The sequence below is a fragment of the Coffea arabica genome, chromosome 6c (assembly GCF_036785885.1).
Source record: "Coffea arabica cultivar ET-39 chromosome 6c, Coffea Arabica ET-39 HiFi, whole genome shotgun sequence".
NCBI classification, from domain to species: Eukaryota; Viridiplantae; Streptophyta; class Magnoliopsida; order Gentianales; family Rubiaceae; genus Coffea; species Coffea arabica.
In genome coordinates this window covers 8,943,668-8,958,009 of record NC_092320.1, presented here as the reverse complement: position 1 = coordinate 8,958,009, position 14,342 = coordinate 8,943,668, and the positions used below count along the sequence as shown (strand labels likewise).

At 37.7% G+C, this 14,342-nt stretch overlaps 1 protein-coding gene across 1 annotated transcript; it reads left to right on the top strand.

Moving 5' to 3' along the window:
- The first annotated feature begins 1,898 nt into the window (after positions 1-1,898).
- Positions 1,899-3,086, top strand: LOC140007964 (uncharacterized). Its single transcript, XM_072051614.1, has one exon. The coding sequence runs from the start codon at positions 1,975-1,977 to the stop codon at positions 2,902-2,904; it is 930 nt and encodes a 309-aa protein (XP_071907715.1). The 5' UTR covers positions 1,899-1,974; the 3' UTR covers positions 2,905-3,086.
- Positions 3,087-14,342: the final 11,256 nt, after the last annotated feature.

Below are 14,342 nucleotides of genomic sequence, written 5' to 3'. Positions count from 1 at the left end.
AGCCCCCACTCATCAATCAAATCCTATAAAAGGACTGATGTACGCTGCTACTCTACTAATATGAGGCCTCTCAAGGCAAAGCTGGCGGATTGATGATGATCACATGATATCAATCCACAACCCTACGTATTTTTTGGGGAAAATAAAGCAACTGTAGTTCATGTGAAATTTTACTCCTATAATTATATATATAGAGTAGTTCTACGGCCTACGCAGCCAGCTGTGAATTATATATATAGAGTATTTCTGAAAGAAATCATGCTATGCTGCGACTGCGAGAATATTCTCATCATCAAAGAAATATTAGAAAGGACTCCTGCAACATCAATTCTCACGCAACGCGATACAATACAACTTTTTACTACTTCTCATTTATACATACATTAATAATAACAGGAGACAAAATTTGGTCAAAATTCTTCCTGCTTCATTTTAGTTTTGTACTGCAGCGGCATGTTACCCGTTTTCAAAATCCTTTTTATGTTGCGGCCAAATTTGTTAATCATTTAATTTGGCTCTGTTTGGATCGTCAATTATTTGAGATATTTTTACTGCAACATTTTTGTGATGTGATGTGATGTGTGTGAAATAAAAAGATAATTGAAAAAATAAAAGGGTGTGTTAAAAATTGTAATGATGATGTAAACAAATAAATTTTGACAAATAATCCTCCATCCAAACAAACTTAATTATTTGGATCGTAAGGTACGTAGTCCAACTTTTGGTGGCACGATGATATATAATTTAGGTCTCATTTTTAATTACCGTGTGTTTTTTTTTTTTTTGTAAGGGAAAAAATCATTTTAACTTTTAAACATTTTAAAAGTACTTCTAAATTGTCCGGTAACTAATTTTTAATAACCTGACTAATCCGACTTTTGATGATTTAAAACCACATTTATTAGGGAAATGTTTGTTAAACTATGGTAACAGTCCCAAATGGAACCTTAATAAAGAATTTTGTAAAAAGGGAAATGTTTGAATTTGAAACATATCATCCCTCCCTCGGGGCCGGATGGATTACCCCATGCCCAGCGCCAAAATTCCCCCTGTCTTTTAGCGTAGGGTTGTCTAATAGAGAGGGAGGGAGCCGGTTGGTGTTCCACTTCTGCTTAAACCCAAATCTTAAAAAATTTCCAACTTTGATTCGCTGTTTTTCAAAGCAAAACAAAATTTCTTAGATCTAATAATCCAACCAAACTTCGCCTTCTCGTGATTCCTTTCTGTTCCTACTTTCTACACGCAGCGAATGGCCCAACATTTCTGCTCAATAGTAAAAGTTGGGTTGAAATCCCGTCCGTCCATGCTTCTGTTTCTGAGAAGAGGTTGTTGCAATTAAGAAGGATTATAGATATAGTAGTATTTTTTAACTCACTCTTTCATATTTTTAATTAACTATTTGTTCAGTAAACAACAGATGAGATAACATTTATTTATTATACCAATTATGGCCCCAGGTCACAACTTGGTTTTCTTACTTTTATCTATTTTTGGTTTGGTCAATATACAATCAGAACAATTGAATCATTTCAGTGTAACTAATGCATTAAATACTTACTCGAATTTATTTTAATGGAGTATATTACGCTAAGTGCAGTATATATCCATTCAATCAAACATGATACTTAAAAGTAATTAGGTGGTTTAAACTTTAAATTAAAGGAGACTTGTCTGGTTAGAAATTAAAAAACCGAAGTTGAATTTTGAGGAATGGGGACGATAAACAAGACGAAAACAGCAAAAAGCAGCAGTATTATCAACGTCATTTTTCTATACCATCAGAAAAAGGACCTTTTGTTTTTTTATATACAAAGTCTCAATCCTCTCTCTCTCTCTCTCTCATGGCTGTCTGAATTCAGGCTCATAATACTAATATTATATTCAGTCACCATCTTCATCAATAGTCAATACATTCTCCCCTCCCCACTTCTCTCTCACTCTCTCTCCCATCTCTGCTTCGCTACAAACCCAAAAATGGAAAACCGGTTCAAACTGCGAATCTCTCGCATGTTCCGGTCATCATTCGGGTCATGCCGCTCCAAAAACATCACCGACGCAGTCGAAAAACCCGTTTTTCTCCCCGAAAACCCGCAGCGCCAGTTCATCGAGCTTTTGTCTCCAAAGCCCCGTCCATTTCCTTCCCTCTGCAGACCACAACACCCTCAGACTTTCCGAACTCACGATCATCTACAAACCTGTATTTCCAACAAAATCTTGAAAAAACCCCTACTCCTCTCAGCGTCAACCGAGGATAGTCGTCGTACTACTACTCAGGATGGTCAAAAATGTCCGCCTGCATCCCCCATTTCGCCTCTGATCAACACTTTCTACCAGTTTCAAGATCATGCGGCGACGGCGACGGCGACGCCTTCGAAGCACAAAGAAAAGAAGAGCAAAAGGGCTAGTATAAACAACAGAAGAGTTCGTTCGAGAAGCAAAAGTAGTTTTCTACTTGATGAACTTCCAGCTTGTAGCTACAATGGCTTGTTTAGTAGCGATGAAGATGACGACGACGACGATGATAAAACGACCATGTTTTCTTCAAGATCACTCTCCTCTGACTCTTCCGAGTCTTTCAGAAGAAACAAAACGTGTAAGAGCAACAGGAAGCCTCGGCAGAGGAGAAATTATCATTACGCAGGCGGTCCAAATCCATTAGCAGTGCCGGAATTGAAGGGGAAAGTGAAGGACAGTTTTGCAGTGGTGAAGCGTTCGAGTGACCCGTACAACGATTTCAGGACATCAATGGTGGAAATGATTGTGGAAAGGCAGATGTTTTCTGGAAAGGATTTGGAGAACTTGTTGCAGTGCTTGTTATCTTTGAACTCTTATCATCATCACAGGGTTATCATTGAAGTTTTCACTGACATTTGGGAAGCCTTGTTCGCTAACTCCCCGTCCTAGAAGATAAGATTACTTTGTTGTCGTTGTTGTAGCAACTTTCAAGCCCATTTCTGTGTTTTTTTTCTTTTAAGGAGATGCATGTACTGTCAACAATGACGAAGTAATTAGTCTTCTACCGACTGTTAGTATTATTAACTATGTTGATGATGGTGGAGTACAATTAGTGGTCATTAATCTTTGCAGTTGCTTTTCCTTTTCTTCTCTATATCTGCTGTTTCCGACGGTAAAGTTCAACACATACCTACACGTCCAGTGTTCCTTTTTTTTTTTTTGGTTCAGGGGTCGTAACTGTCTCGTTTTGTTTGAGAGTAGTATATGAGTATGGTGGTGTTAATTTAGCTAATTTGTTTTTGTTTTGTTCCTTTACGTTTCTCCTTGCTCCTTTCGGCCTTTCTGGATTTCGATGACATTACGAAAAGATGGGTTGACAAGAAGAAGAGAAAGATCACTGAAAAAGATCAGGAGGAGGACAGAAAAATGTCAAAAGGTCGTGGAATGGATCTTAGCATCTTTCAGTCGCGAGAGAAATATGCCTGCATCGAAGATTGCTTCGATCATGGCGGGGATGGACACACTACGCTACGTTCGTTACAGGACAAAAGTGCCTCTACATTCTACAAGTCTAAGAAAGCATTTTATCACTATATGAACTGTATTTTATTTAATACGGTAATTGTAATTGTTGCGTGCCTGCCTGTATCAGATGATGGACGCAATAATATTTTATCGAGTTCTTTTCCGCAAATTTGCACAAAAAGAAGGGATAAAGGTCTAAAATGCATACATTGATTGAAGAAAACAATATTCTACACCAAATTTTCCATATTCAACGCCTTTCTACTTTCTTTTTCCCCACTTTTTAGCAGTTTGAATTTCGGAGTAATCCAAAAGTCGACAGAGAGGGGCTTATCAGCAGTTTTAATATGACAAACTGTGGATTATAATTATCAGAAATTCTTATCTGGAGAATCAGGGGTGGAGGCTTTTCAAGGCTTCCGTTGATTCTCTTAATTTTTTTTTTTTTTTATCGTAATGGTTTGTGTATCAAACTCGAATGAAGATGATTAAAATAGTGCATCGAGCACTTAATTTCAGCCGCCTGTCTGTTTATTCGGAGTTGGTATGTATTAGAACTTGCCTAATGTTTCTGGTGCTTGGAGAAACCTTACATGTAATAAATAGTATTAAGCAGTTTTTGGGTTGTCGTCAGATGATGATGATAAGAATCACAAATGCCCCTTTTCTTTGTTTGGGGTCAACGATTATGAGGCCATGTCTACACTCTACATGTGATTGTTAGTATTTTCTTTGTCCCAAATTTAAGATGGCTACTGCTGCGTACTAAATAATAATTTCTTTTGTTAGCAGTGGCACCCCTTTTGAAGTTTATCGTTGACGTTGTAGGAGAATTTCCAAACCCATGTATGATGACCAAGATTCTCGGCCCCAACAACCAAAAAAAAATTTCTTTAAAATGTGTTCATATGATTGGCTTAGCGCTTCCGGACAAAAAAAAGTCTTATATTTACATGCTACTAATAAATAGGTGTCAATTGTTGGTACAGGAAAGAGGCGAAATTGTCCTTATGTAATAGGTGTCAATTGCCCCTCCTGAATAGCTGAATTGGTTACATCCCTTCTTCAGGGTACATTGTCCATTACTCTCACGAGCGTTTGAGTCCCAGAGTTGATGTGTTCGGGAGATGACGGGGCAATTTCTTTTGAACCCACAGGAAAATTAGTTGGGTCGAAGGTTCGGATATCTCCTGTGTCAGAAAAAAAAAAAAATAGGTGTCAATTGTTCCGGGGGCAAAAGAAGAAAACAAAATGAATGTAGGGACGTCTGTTTTGTAATGTTATTTAAGTATCCAGTATTCCATTTGCTTCCAATTTGTGGTGTGGTGGGAATAAACATGTTAGCCAAATGAGCTGCAGAATTTCTACTTTTTTGTTAGATTGCAATGGAAATGGTACGAGATTACAAATTTTTACAACCTAGCTGATCCAACAAGCTTGGCATTGCCTGTAGCTTGAGTCTTAAATTAATCTCAAACCCAAACGTTGGGTGGCAGCTACATTCTTTGCTCGATGGCAACACATTAATTTGCATTCCAATTTCGGTCACAAGGAAGCCTTGAATCTGGAAAGTGACGGGTTATGATTTTTTGAACAGCTACACGAAACAATGCGTCGGCCGTCTCATCCCTTCGAGGGTAAAGCAGCAGATGGTAATGTAATTTCAGTGGTAGGAGCATTGAAATTCGAAGGAAGAGACAATGAATGAATAAAATATGAGATGAAGGAGGAAGGCGCAGAGGACTGAACAGGGAGAAAGAAACAAAATTTAATGTTTGGAGCAGGCAGCAATTTTTCCCTTCCTTCCTTCTTTCATCGTGAAGGGGAAAGGGTGGGGTTTGGACCTGTATTAGTTAAGGGTTGCGTTTCGTGATATTACTACTACGTTTGTGATGGGTTTCTGACCTTGATAGCTGCTGCATAAGATGTAGACATGTATGGGGGTTGCAGAAGAAATTCCATAACATCACTGTCGAAATTAATGAAACGCTGGTTGCCTAATGCCTGTGCTGTCAAATTTCGGATATACATATACATATACACACACACACACACACATACAGATTACAGAGGCATTGCAAATTAAAGAATGTTTGGTGGTGGCAGAATGTTGTTTATTTAGTAGACTTGTTATAAAAACCATTAATTGTCGCATTTTTTGGATTCTCGAGCCTGCCCGCTCATCAGCCTCCCCACTCTCTTGCTTTCTAATGAATTTTTTGGCTGTGTTTAGGTTCAGTGCTGCAGCGACGATGGAACAAGGGCAAATTGCCACCCCGGTTGGGTAGTCCATGTCCATTCTGGTTTCTGGGAGTGGGAACAGAAGTACTGTATGGGGGATAAGGCTCAGCACTGCGGTGTACAGTAAAGCCTGCATTTTTACCCCGGAGTTAATTAAATGCTGGTCCATATATATGCCTACTGCTGCTGCTGCAGCTACTGTTACATTCCAAAACAGGATGTATGTATGTAGTAAAAAACTAGTTGATTTGTACAGTACTTGTTTCTTCATTGCTTGAAGCTGCTCTTTCTTTTGTCAGAATAGAATTATAGAATCTCCATGTGCTGAATGCTGATACTCAAATTTTGATTGGTCCATTCGTTGCTTGGATTAATTGCCCTGACCTTCCTCGGTTGCCTTCACCAAATTCTAGCTCATTGTCCCTCTTTTTTTTTTTTGGTGTTTGGTGGCCTTAGATCTTTTAAATTGGTTCAACTCACTTTGTCCGGCTTTCAACCTCATATTTCAGTAAATTATATCATTACAGTCAAAATATAGATGGCGCATCAACCATGACAAAACTAATTCCTCGCAAGTCAATCTGTAATGGAGGAGTAATTTCGGTACTAAAATAATAAAAAAATATTTATCATGGCATTGAAGTTTGAGTTTTGGAAAAAAAAAGGATTAATCTTTCCTACACTACACTGTCAGCATTGGATGAATAACAAATATACAAAATTTAAATTTGAAATTTAACTTTTATACACATAATAATATAGAATTTACTTATAATATAATATCAAATCCTATACTATTTCTCTTGGATATTAGCAGACACAAAGAAGCAGGAACGAAGAAGATGGGTTGGTCCCTCGTGTTAGAACTTGGGCTTTGAATAATCGAACGTCGTGTAGAAGTGAATCACCTAGAAAATTGGACTACGAAGGCTATGACAATTGCCTTATGTTTAGGCCCATTATAAAAATTTCGCTCCTAGTCATTTAGAGGATAAAAGAAAAAGTCCAAGAAAGTGGGACACATTACGGAGCTTGGCAAATTAATGAGGCTGATGACGTCCGGACCCTTGTGGCCTCAATGAAATTGATCTACATCCCTCCAGAAGCTCATTGCGCGCACAATTAACGTACCTCTACTTTTCCAAGCCCACTAACCTCAATGTCTTTGTTTGTTTGTTTGTTTGTTTTTTTTTTTTTTTTTAAAATTAGAGGGTTCGAATTTCAAATCTGCCACTTATAACATTGCTACGGAAGTCGAGTGAAAATGATCCTTCATACTAACTTATATTCAAGAAAGGGACATTGAGGAGTGATTAGATTTTTCCCAAGCCTGTGGAGAGTATAAGCAAATATGTGCTCTACATATTTTAAATGGTTCATGTTGATATATATATACACATATATATATATGCCGTACACTTTTAATCATCCATATCCCTCCAATGAGGAGGTGCGTTGATGAAGCGCTGACAGGAAAAACTATCCAGTCGTGCAGCTTAGAAGACATGCTCAAATGGAGCTTTCTCTAAATTTTGGTATCAGGGGAAACTAAAAGAGAGTAGGAGCCAGGAGGGAGGGGAGTTGGATTGAACTCCCTCCGTTATACTAACCGAATGGGGCTGCCGACATTAGCTCAAGTGATTGCGGAATAAAATTGCAATATGATAGCAGTAAGCACCATTTCAAGTCTAGAATATGATGGGTGTGGGGTCTCAATTTCTGCGGAATAAAATTGCAATATTAGGGCACATAATAGAAAAAAAAAACATTTTTAATGAGAGACCATCGGAGATTTTTTATGTTCTTTTAATAACATTTTTAAATTTAATAACGATGAAAAATAATTCGCTTGTAATTAATAAATCACGAGTTCAATTCATTACTGGAGGAAGTGAGGCTAATACTCCTATCGATTCTCTTTGAAAGAAAAAAAAGGTTGAGGGGCGGGGGGGGGGGGGGGTGGGTTTGGTTTAACGTGTCTTTTAGAATCAAGACAAGAAAAGTTTCTTAATGCGGAAAAATGAGAAACAAATACTACGTGTGTACGCGTTCACACCGCTTATTGGATGAAATGGGAGTATCTCACAAATCAATATATGCACAAATCCTAACATAACGACGTGCCTGATTTTTCAAAAACTGCTTTTGGACCATGCAGCAACAGGACCCTCAAGATTAATCACACTTGGGACATCAGCTTTGAATCTGCAGACACTAAGCTGATTAGTCAAAATGAATATTTAGACACAGGGAGCCCTCATTCGGATAGTGGTTTTGCCTCGGGAATCATAGTCGATCAAGGCGGGGCCATTCAGGGTGGAATGAGGATTCTAATGCATAAGTGCTGCCTTTTCTCGAAGAAAAGAAAATCAACCTGTTGTGACCTGCGAGAAGTACTTTTGCCCACCTAATCTTTGTTCGCTAAATGTAAAATTTCCATACTATTTTTGCCAACGAAAAGTTTGGTAGAAAGGCTTAAATACGTACAAAAGTGTTCGTTTGATTAGGGTACTTTTGTCGTCCTGCGGACAAATGCTAAATTGCTAATCCATTTTTATTGACCCCCCACCTGACGATCCCAATGATTGTTCGGTAACTCGGCTAAGTCATAAAACATGGCCAAGAATAACATAATGCAGGGTTGAACGAATTACCCAACATGACAAGTTTTCGTTATGATTATTATCCATGACGAAACTGTTGCAATCTAACCAAAAGCTGGTTAAACTAACAAAATATACGGACCCAATCAGTGGAACCTAAATTATACGCCACAGTCCACCAGAATGCTCCATCTAAACAAACAGGAAAGGGGAATGAAGGGGTTCCTCAATTTAGTAAAAGTAGTTCTTGTATTTTTGCCTGCCGTACGCGTACAAAAATGGATGCGCAGCGCAGCGCAGCTTCATTCTGGGCGTAGTAAGGCAATACTTTACATCAATTGACATCAACATATCATCTAACTCCCAACCCTGCAACAAGTTTTTTACTCATATGGAATGATAAGAGAAAAGGATCAATTGAACAACCAGCAGGGACAGGGTCCTTTCGTTCTCCTAAAGACTCTACACACCAACTCCCACCTCCAAAAGCAAAAGTAAACAGAACTATTACTCACTATATTCTAAGTAATTAAAAAGAAATATATGTGACTACAGCATTGGACAGTTCACAGCTCAAAGGCGTTTTTAGGGGAATTAATTGCTACCAAATAAGGAGCGTGTGGAGACAGAAAAATTAAAGTGATACCTAAAAAGAAGAATTCTCAATATATTCTCTTCCTCCTCCATCTTTTCTCGTTTAGCCAGAATGCTTAAATCTTCTCCGGTGCCTCAAAGAACTAGTCAATCTCTTTTTGAAGAAACGTTCACACGCATATTCAAAATTATTGTGCACCACTTGACAGAGATATAGTCTACACTTTGTCAAAAGTTCATTCTGAGCCCAAGAAAAAAAAAAAGACAGAAGGGGAAAAAATCCCAGCTACCAATATGCTTCTAAGAACCATATCCAACACCAAAAAATTCTTTCAGAAAACCGTGGAAAGTTTCAAGTCTTTTCTTTCTGGTGGGTACGAAAGGCTGCCCAGGAATTCTCCATGTAACTCCTTTCCTTGTGGTGGTGGCAGCATTCATCATCAAGTCAAGTGCACCCACAGCTACAGAGAATTGAACGAGTACTACCGCCCCGATTCTTCTACCCAAAGGGACGCGATTGGTATTCATCCAGAGCAAACCAACAAAGCAAGGAGCAAGAAGAAAGAATCATCAACTGCACTAGTATCAAGAAACGAGAGTCGGGTTCCCGATGACTTGATGAATTATGCAGATCATGGTGGCGGCCCTGGAAAGAATTTCTATCAAGTTGACAGGAAAGAGAATCCGAAGAAAAAGAAAATTTTGTACCAAGGTAAAAGGTACCAAGATTTTTCAAGCACACGGGGCTTGAAAGGCGAAAGGAGCTATTTGGTGGAGAAAAAGTTGAAGGAATTGGAGATGCTGGACAAGAGTAATGTGGAGCACGTGTTGGATATAGAAGAGGTTCTTCATTACTACTCTCGTCTGACTTGCCCAGCCTATGTTGATATCGTTGACAGCTTCTTCATGGATATGTATGCAGAACTGTTGAATGGGCAGCAGGCATCATCACGCCACAACGTTAATTCAAGGACGAGGCTCCAAAGGTTTGGCATTAACGCTTGATTTATATCTCTCTAACGAAATTTTAAGTTAGGGATTGAAGAGATGGGATTCAGGTGCTTCATTAGTCCAAGCTTCAATCAATTTTCTCCATCGGCTTGGTTACCAGATTAAATTAGATATCCTGTTGGGTCAAGGATATTCAATCTCTTTCTGTGACAATTTTATTATTCCCTTTTTTTTCTTAGTCTCCTTCAACTTCTCTCTCATTGTTTTGTGGATTAAGATTCTTTTCCTTATTTGTTTCACAGATTCTTTGTTTCAGTTTTTCATGGAACTTGATTAAATTGCCTTGTCGGACTTCAGTACTGGAGTGGTGTGTGGTGTCCTGTTCTGCTACTGAATTGCTTGTACCGGCCGCCCAGATTAACTTTCTTATTGATACTTATTTTAATTTCCTGAGCAGTTGGGTGTTTGTTGTCGATTGTTAGTTAACTTGACTGTTGATAATTACGTTTTCCTACCAAAACATTTTGCTTCCTGGAGGTCGAGCTAGCCGAGATAAAGCTGGTGAAAGAAGAAAAATTTTGGAAAGCTCGAGGAACTGAAAGCGTTTCGTGCGAAGTTTTAAGCCAGCCAAAAAAAAAAAAAAAAGGGAATTCTAAACTCCAATAGAGGTTGACATATTACATATTCAAATCGCTCTATAAAACCTTTACACTTTCAGTGTATTATCGTTTAGCTTTGTTGTCAGTTACAATGTCCAACTAAACTTGTACAAACTTTAGTAGTAGACCTTTTCCTTAAATAAATAAATAAATATATATATATATATAAAATAACTTGTTTAATTTGAAAATTAGACGGGGAATATACGAAAGGGGGCGTCACTCGTCAATGTTCAATATAAATACTTTGTAAGTCTTAAAAAAGAGCAGATATTGAATTTCTTTCATAAGGCAAAAGTGAAAGAAATGGGCAATAGATAGACCTTTATTTTTGTCATTCTCTGTGTGGCATTGGAATCACGAAACCCTTCTTCCAGAGTTGATTTATTCATTCTTTTAGGGTGCGTTTGATAAGATTTAAAATTAAGTTTAAAATCTAAAAACTAAAACTTAATTGATGAACTAAAATGTTTTATTTCATGTGTATCATATTAGTTTCATGGCACTAATATGTTTTATTTTTATTTGTATTAACTTAAGTATTACATTTTAATACTAATAAATTGCATGCTAATATAGAAAGCGTGTTTGTGTGTATGTGTGAGAGAGAGAGAGAGAGAGAGTGCGTATATATATATATATATATATATATATATATATATATATATATATATATTTTTTTTTTTTTCCAAAGCGGCAAAGATATTTCATTCACCAAAAACTGGTACTACATCAGCTTGAGCGACTGTTCAGCATGTCTTCCCTGGCTGCATTCATCAGCCAGACAGGGAAGGAGGTCCTCCAAGAGGTTTCCTTATAACATCTAGCGGAAAATGTATCCGCTTATGTGTGAAAATGTGTGGAAGAGTGTTGTTTTTTTTTTTCTTGTATAGGGATGTTAATAGTTCAATAATTGAGCAGATTAAGTGATAGTACAATTTTCAGTTAAACACAAAGTAAGTAAAATTTTTAATGTATTTAGATACATTAAGTGAATTCTGTTATCAAACAATCATCATAGGAAGAAAACACAATACACTAATTTTAAATACTTAATGTGGTTATCAAACAAAGGATCTATTATCTACTGTTTAACCCCCTTTTTTTTTCTTGGGGGTTTGGTGTAATCCTTGTTTGACTACTTAAAGTCCAAGGTCAAGTTTAGCTGATTTGAAATGACGAAAAGTCAAAACAAGCGAAATGAAGCGGAGAAACCAACCATGATGCCTGGTCATCTCTGCGGAACGACGGAGAATGCAGCCATTTTAAATGTCAGAACAGAGAAAAGCCCATAGATGACAAAGCCAACCAGTCCACTTGGCTGTGGACTCCCACAATGCCAACTCTGAATGGGCTTGTTCTCGACGGAATACGTTGCGTAGCCCACTTACATTGTCCAGTGAGATGTAGCTCATAATCGCTGTAGAGTCCACTCACTCCCCCCCCCCCCTCTCTCTCTCTCTCCAAAAGTTTTACAATTTTGCAATGAGTCAATAGATCCCATTATTTTTCAACAAAAATAATGGCTCTAGTAGCAGGTGCTTTACGGTCCTAGTTAAGTAATCCCACGTCGATCGGGGTTTGAATTGGATAATTAAGTTTCTGGATTGCCTTTAAGAGTTGTCGGTTTTTGGAGGTTAATCTGGAATTAGAGTTAATTATTTTAACAAAAAGTCATTACTGGAGTTGAAAAAAAATAGATCCCATTATTTTTCAAATTGCAGGTCCATCTCCCTGAAATTGTTCCGAACTAACCACTATAATTAAGTTAATTCTATTAATCAAAATAGCGATTCATATGATTTTAAAGTGGTAGGTAAGGATATTAGTTAGGTAGCTATGAAAACTTTAATTGCAACTTTGTCGCCCTATTCCAAAAATGAGGAAAAAATAAATAAATAAATAAATGAAAGTGGTGCGGGAATGGAAGAAATTTATTGCTTCCAACCTAGAGTCGCTTTTGAAGTTTGGACGGCATGGAAATTCGAGGTTTTTGAGTTCAAAGGTCGTATTGGCTCTTGCAGCCCTCATCAGGTGCATGTTAATGATAAAGACTCAGGAGCCCCCACTCAAGGACTCGAGATCATGCTGGATTTATTATCATTAATGTTTTGTTAATTTTATATACAACTACAATAACTTGTTTTTGTCATTGAAATTGGATCAATCATAATTTACTTCCATCTTCGTTCTCCGTTCTTATGTTAGCTTGACTTTTCTGGTTGCTGGAAAAAGCCTCCTTTTCTAAATGTTTCGCTATATTTTAAGTTCTGAGTAGAAACTTTTTGCTACCTGAACTTAGTTGTAAATAACGAGAATTACAGAAGCAATAATGAGGGATCATTGGCTAAAGAAAGTAAACTTCTTTAAAAGCTAGCTTCTTAAGATGTTTGTTCTTCACGTTGAAATTAATACTAATATACGCCCATGTCGTTTAAATTTATGGTACTTATATATCTTGTAACACAAATTCCAGTCCCTGTGAAACCCAAATGTTTCGCTGTTAGAACTTTCAACTTAATTCACGGATCCATGTCAGCTTGCTTTTTCCACCTTCCATTTATTTATTTGTTCACACCTGAAACATTAGTACTAATGCACATAGTAATTAATCTTCTTGTTTTGCTAATTATTGCTTTGCCCTTTTAGTGTGGGCATCTCAGTCCCCAGAGATCTTTTCATGATGATCTGTAAGTGGAAAATTTCCAGGCAGCTAGTAGTACTGATTATCTAGACAGCTGTATCAAACTCTAGCACTTCCATTGTTCGTATCAAGCTAGAAATTCTGCAAATCCGATGGATTGACACTCGGGACTTTTCTTGAGAAAGTAGGATCAGGGCGTTGCTCAGTTTTTTGTTGCCTTTCTTGAAATAGGAGCACTAGAACATCAATATCTTTCAATGCACCAAACAGTCAGCTGAAACAAAATCCAGGCAATCGAAAATGGCAGCATCCAAGTAGCATATTCTGGTCCTTGTCCACCATCTAAGAGAGGTGGATCCCATATTCCTATCCCAGCTTGCGGTGCTACTCGAAAAGCGTTCTAACTCCAGGCTAAGCAACGAGTAAAAAGAGCACTGGAATTCCTTGAAGTTGGGGAAGATTCCTCCAGTATATCTTTAGATTCTGATCAGGTGAAGGAGACAGGCGCACTACCAAAGTTTGCGGGATGGAAGAGGATTCTTCCCGTTTAGGAATTATAGGGGTCTCTCTTGGGGTGAAAAGAGCGGTGGGAAAGATCAAAATGAGGATGAAGGGGCCATTCTTTGTGACTAATGTCTATGCTAGTCCTTCTCAGCCATGAGCCATCAAATGAAAGAGGGGGTCAATTTCGTGGTGACTCATTTCCATATCATCTTCTGTATATCTCAATAAAGGATGTCATATTTAGACGAACACGTGCATTAGAGTGTAATCCGACTGTCATTATTTTCTTCTGGGGTTTATACATCCAAGTCAGTCAAGATTATTGTGTGCAGTTCTTAAACTCCATCTATTGATTAGGACAGAAGTTAATCGGCTTCCAGGCTATGACAGCATTTAGCTAGATAGTCAATTTCTGGTAATTAATGCTACGTTCTAGTTTTCCATGGTGACTGCTACCTTTTAACGACCTAAAAATTAAAATAAAAAATAAAAAAAATCTAGCGAACGGTACTTTTGTGAAAGTATAAGAATCCAAATGGCCAAACAGGTAAATTCGAATCAGGAGCTCAACCAATTCAGACGGTCCAACCAATTTGTTAAATATGTTTGCTGATACCAAAATTTGTTGTTGAAAAAGCATCATGTCAAATGCCATCTCAATTAAAC

What these genes read in the sequence shown, in the direction of transcription:
- LOC140007964 (XM_072051614.1), top strand. Translation starts at nt 1,975, where the DNA reads ATGGAAAACCGGTTCAAACTGCGAATCTCTCGCATGTTCCGGTCATCA.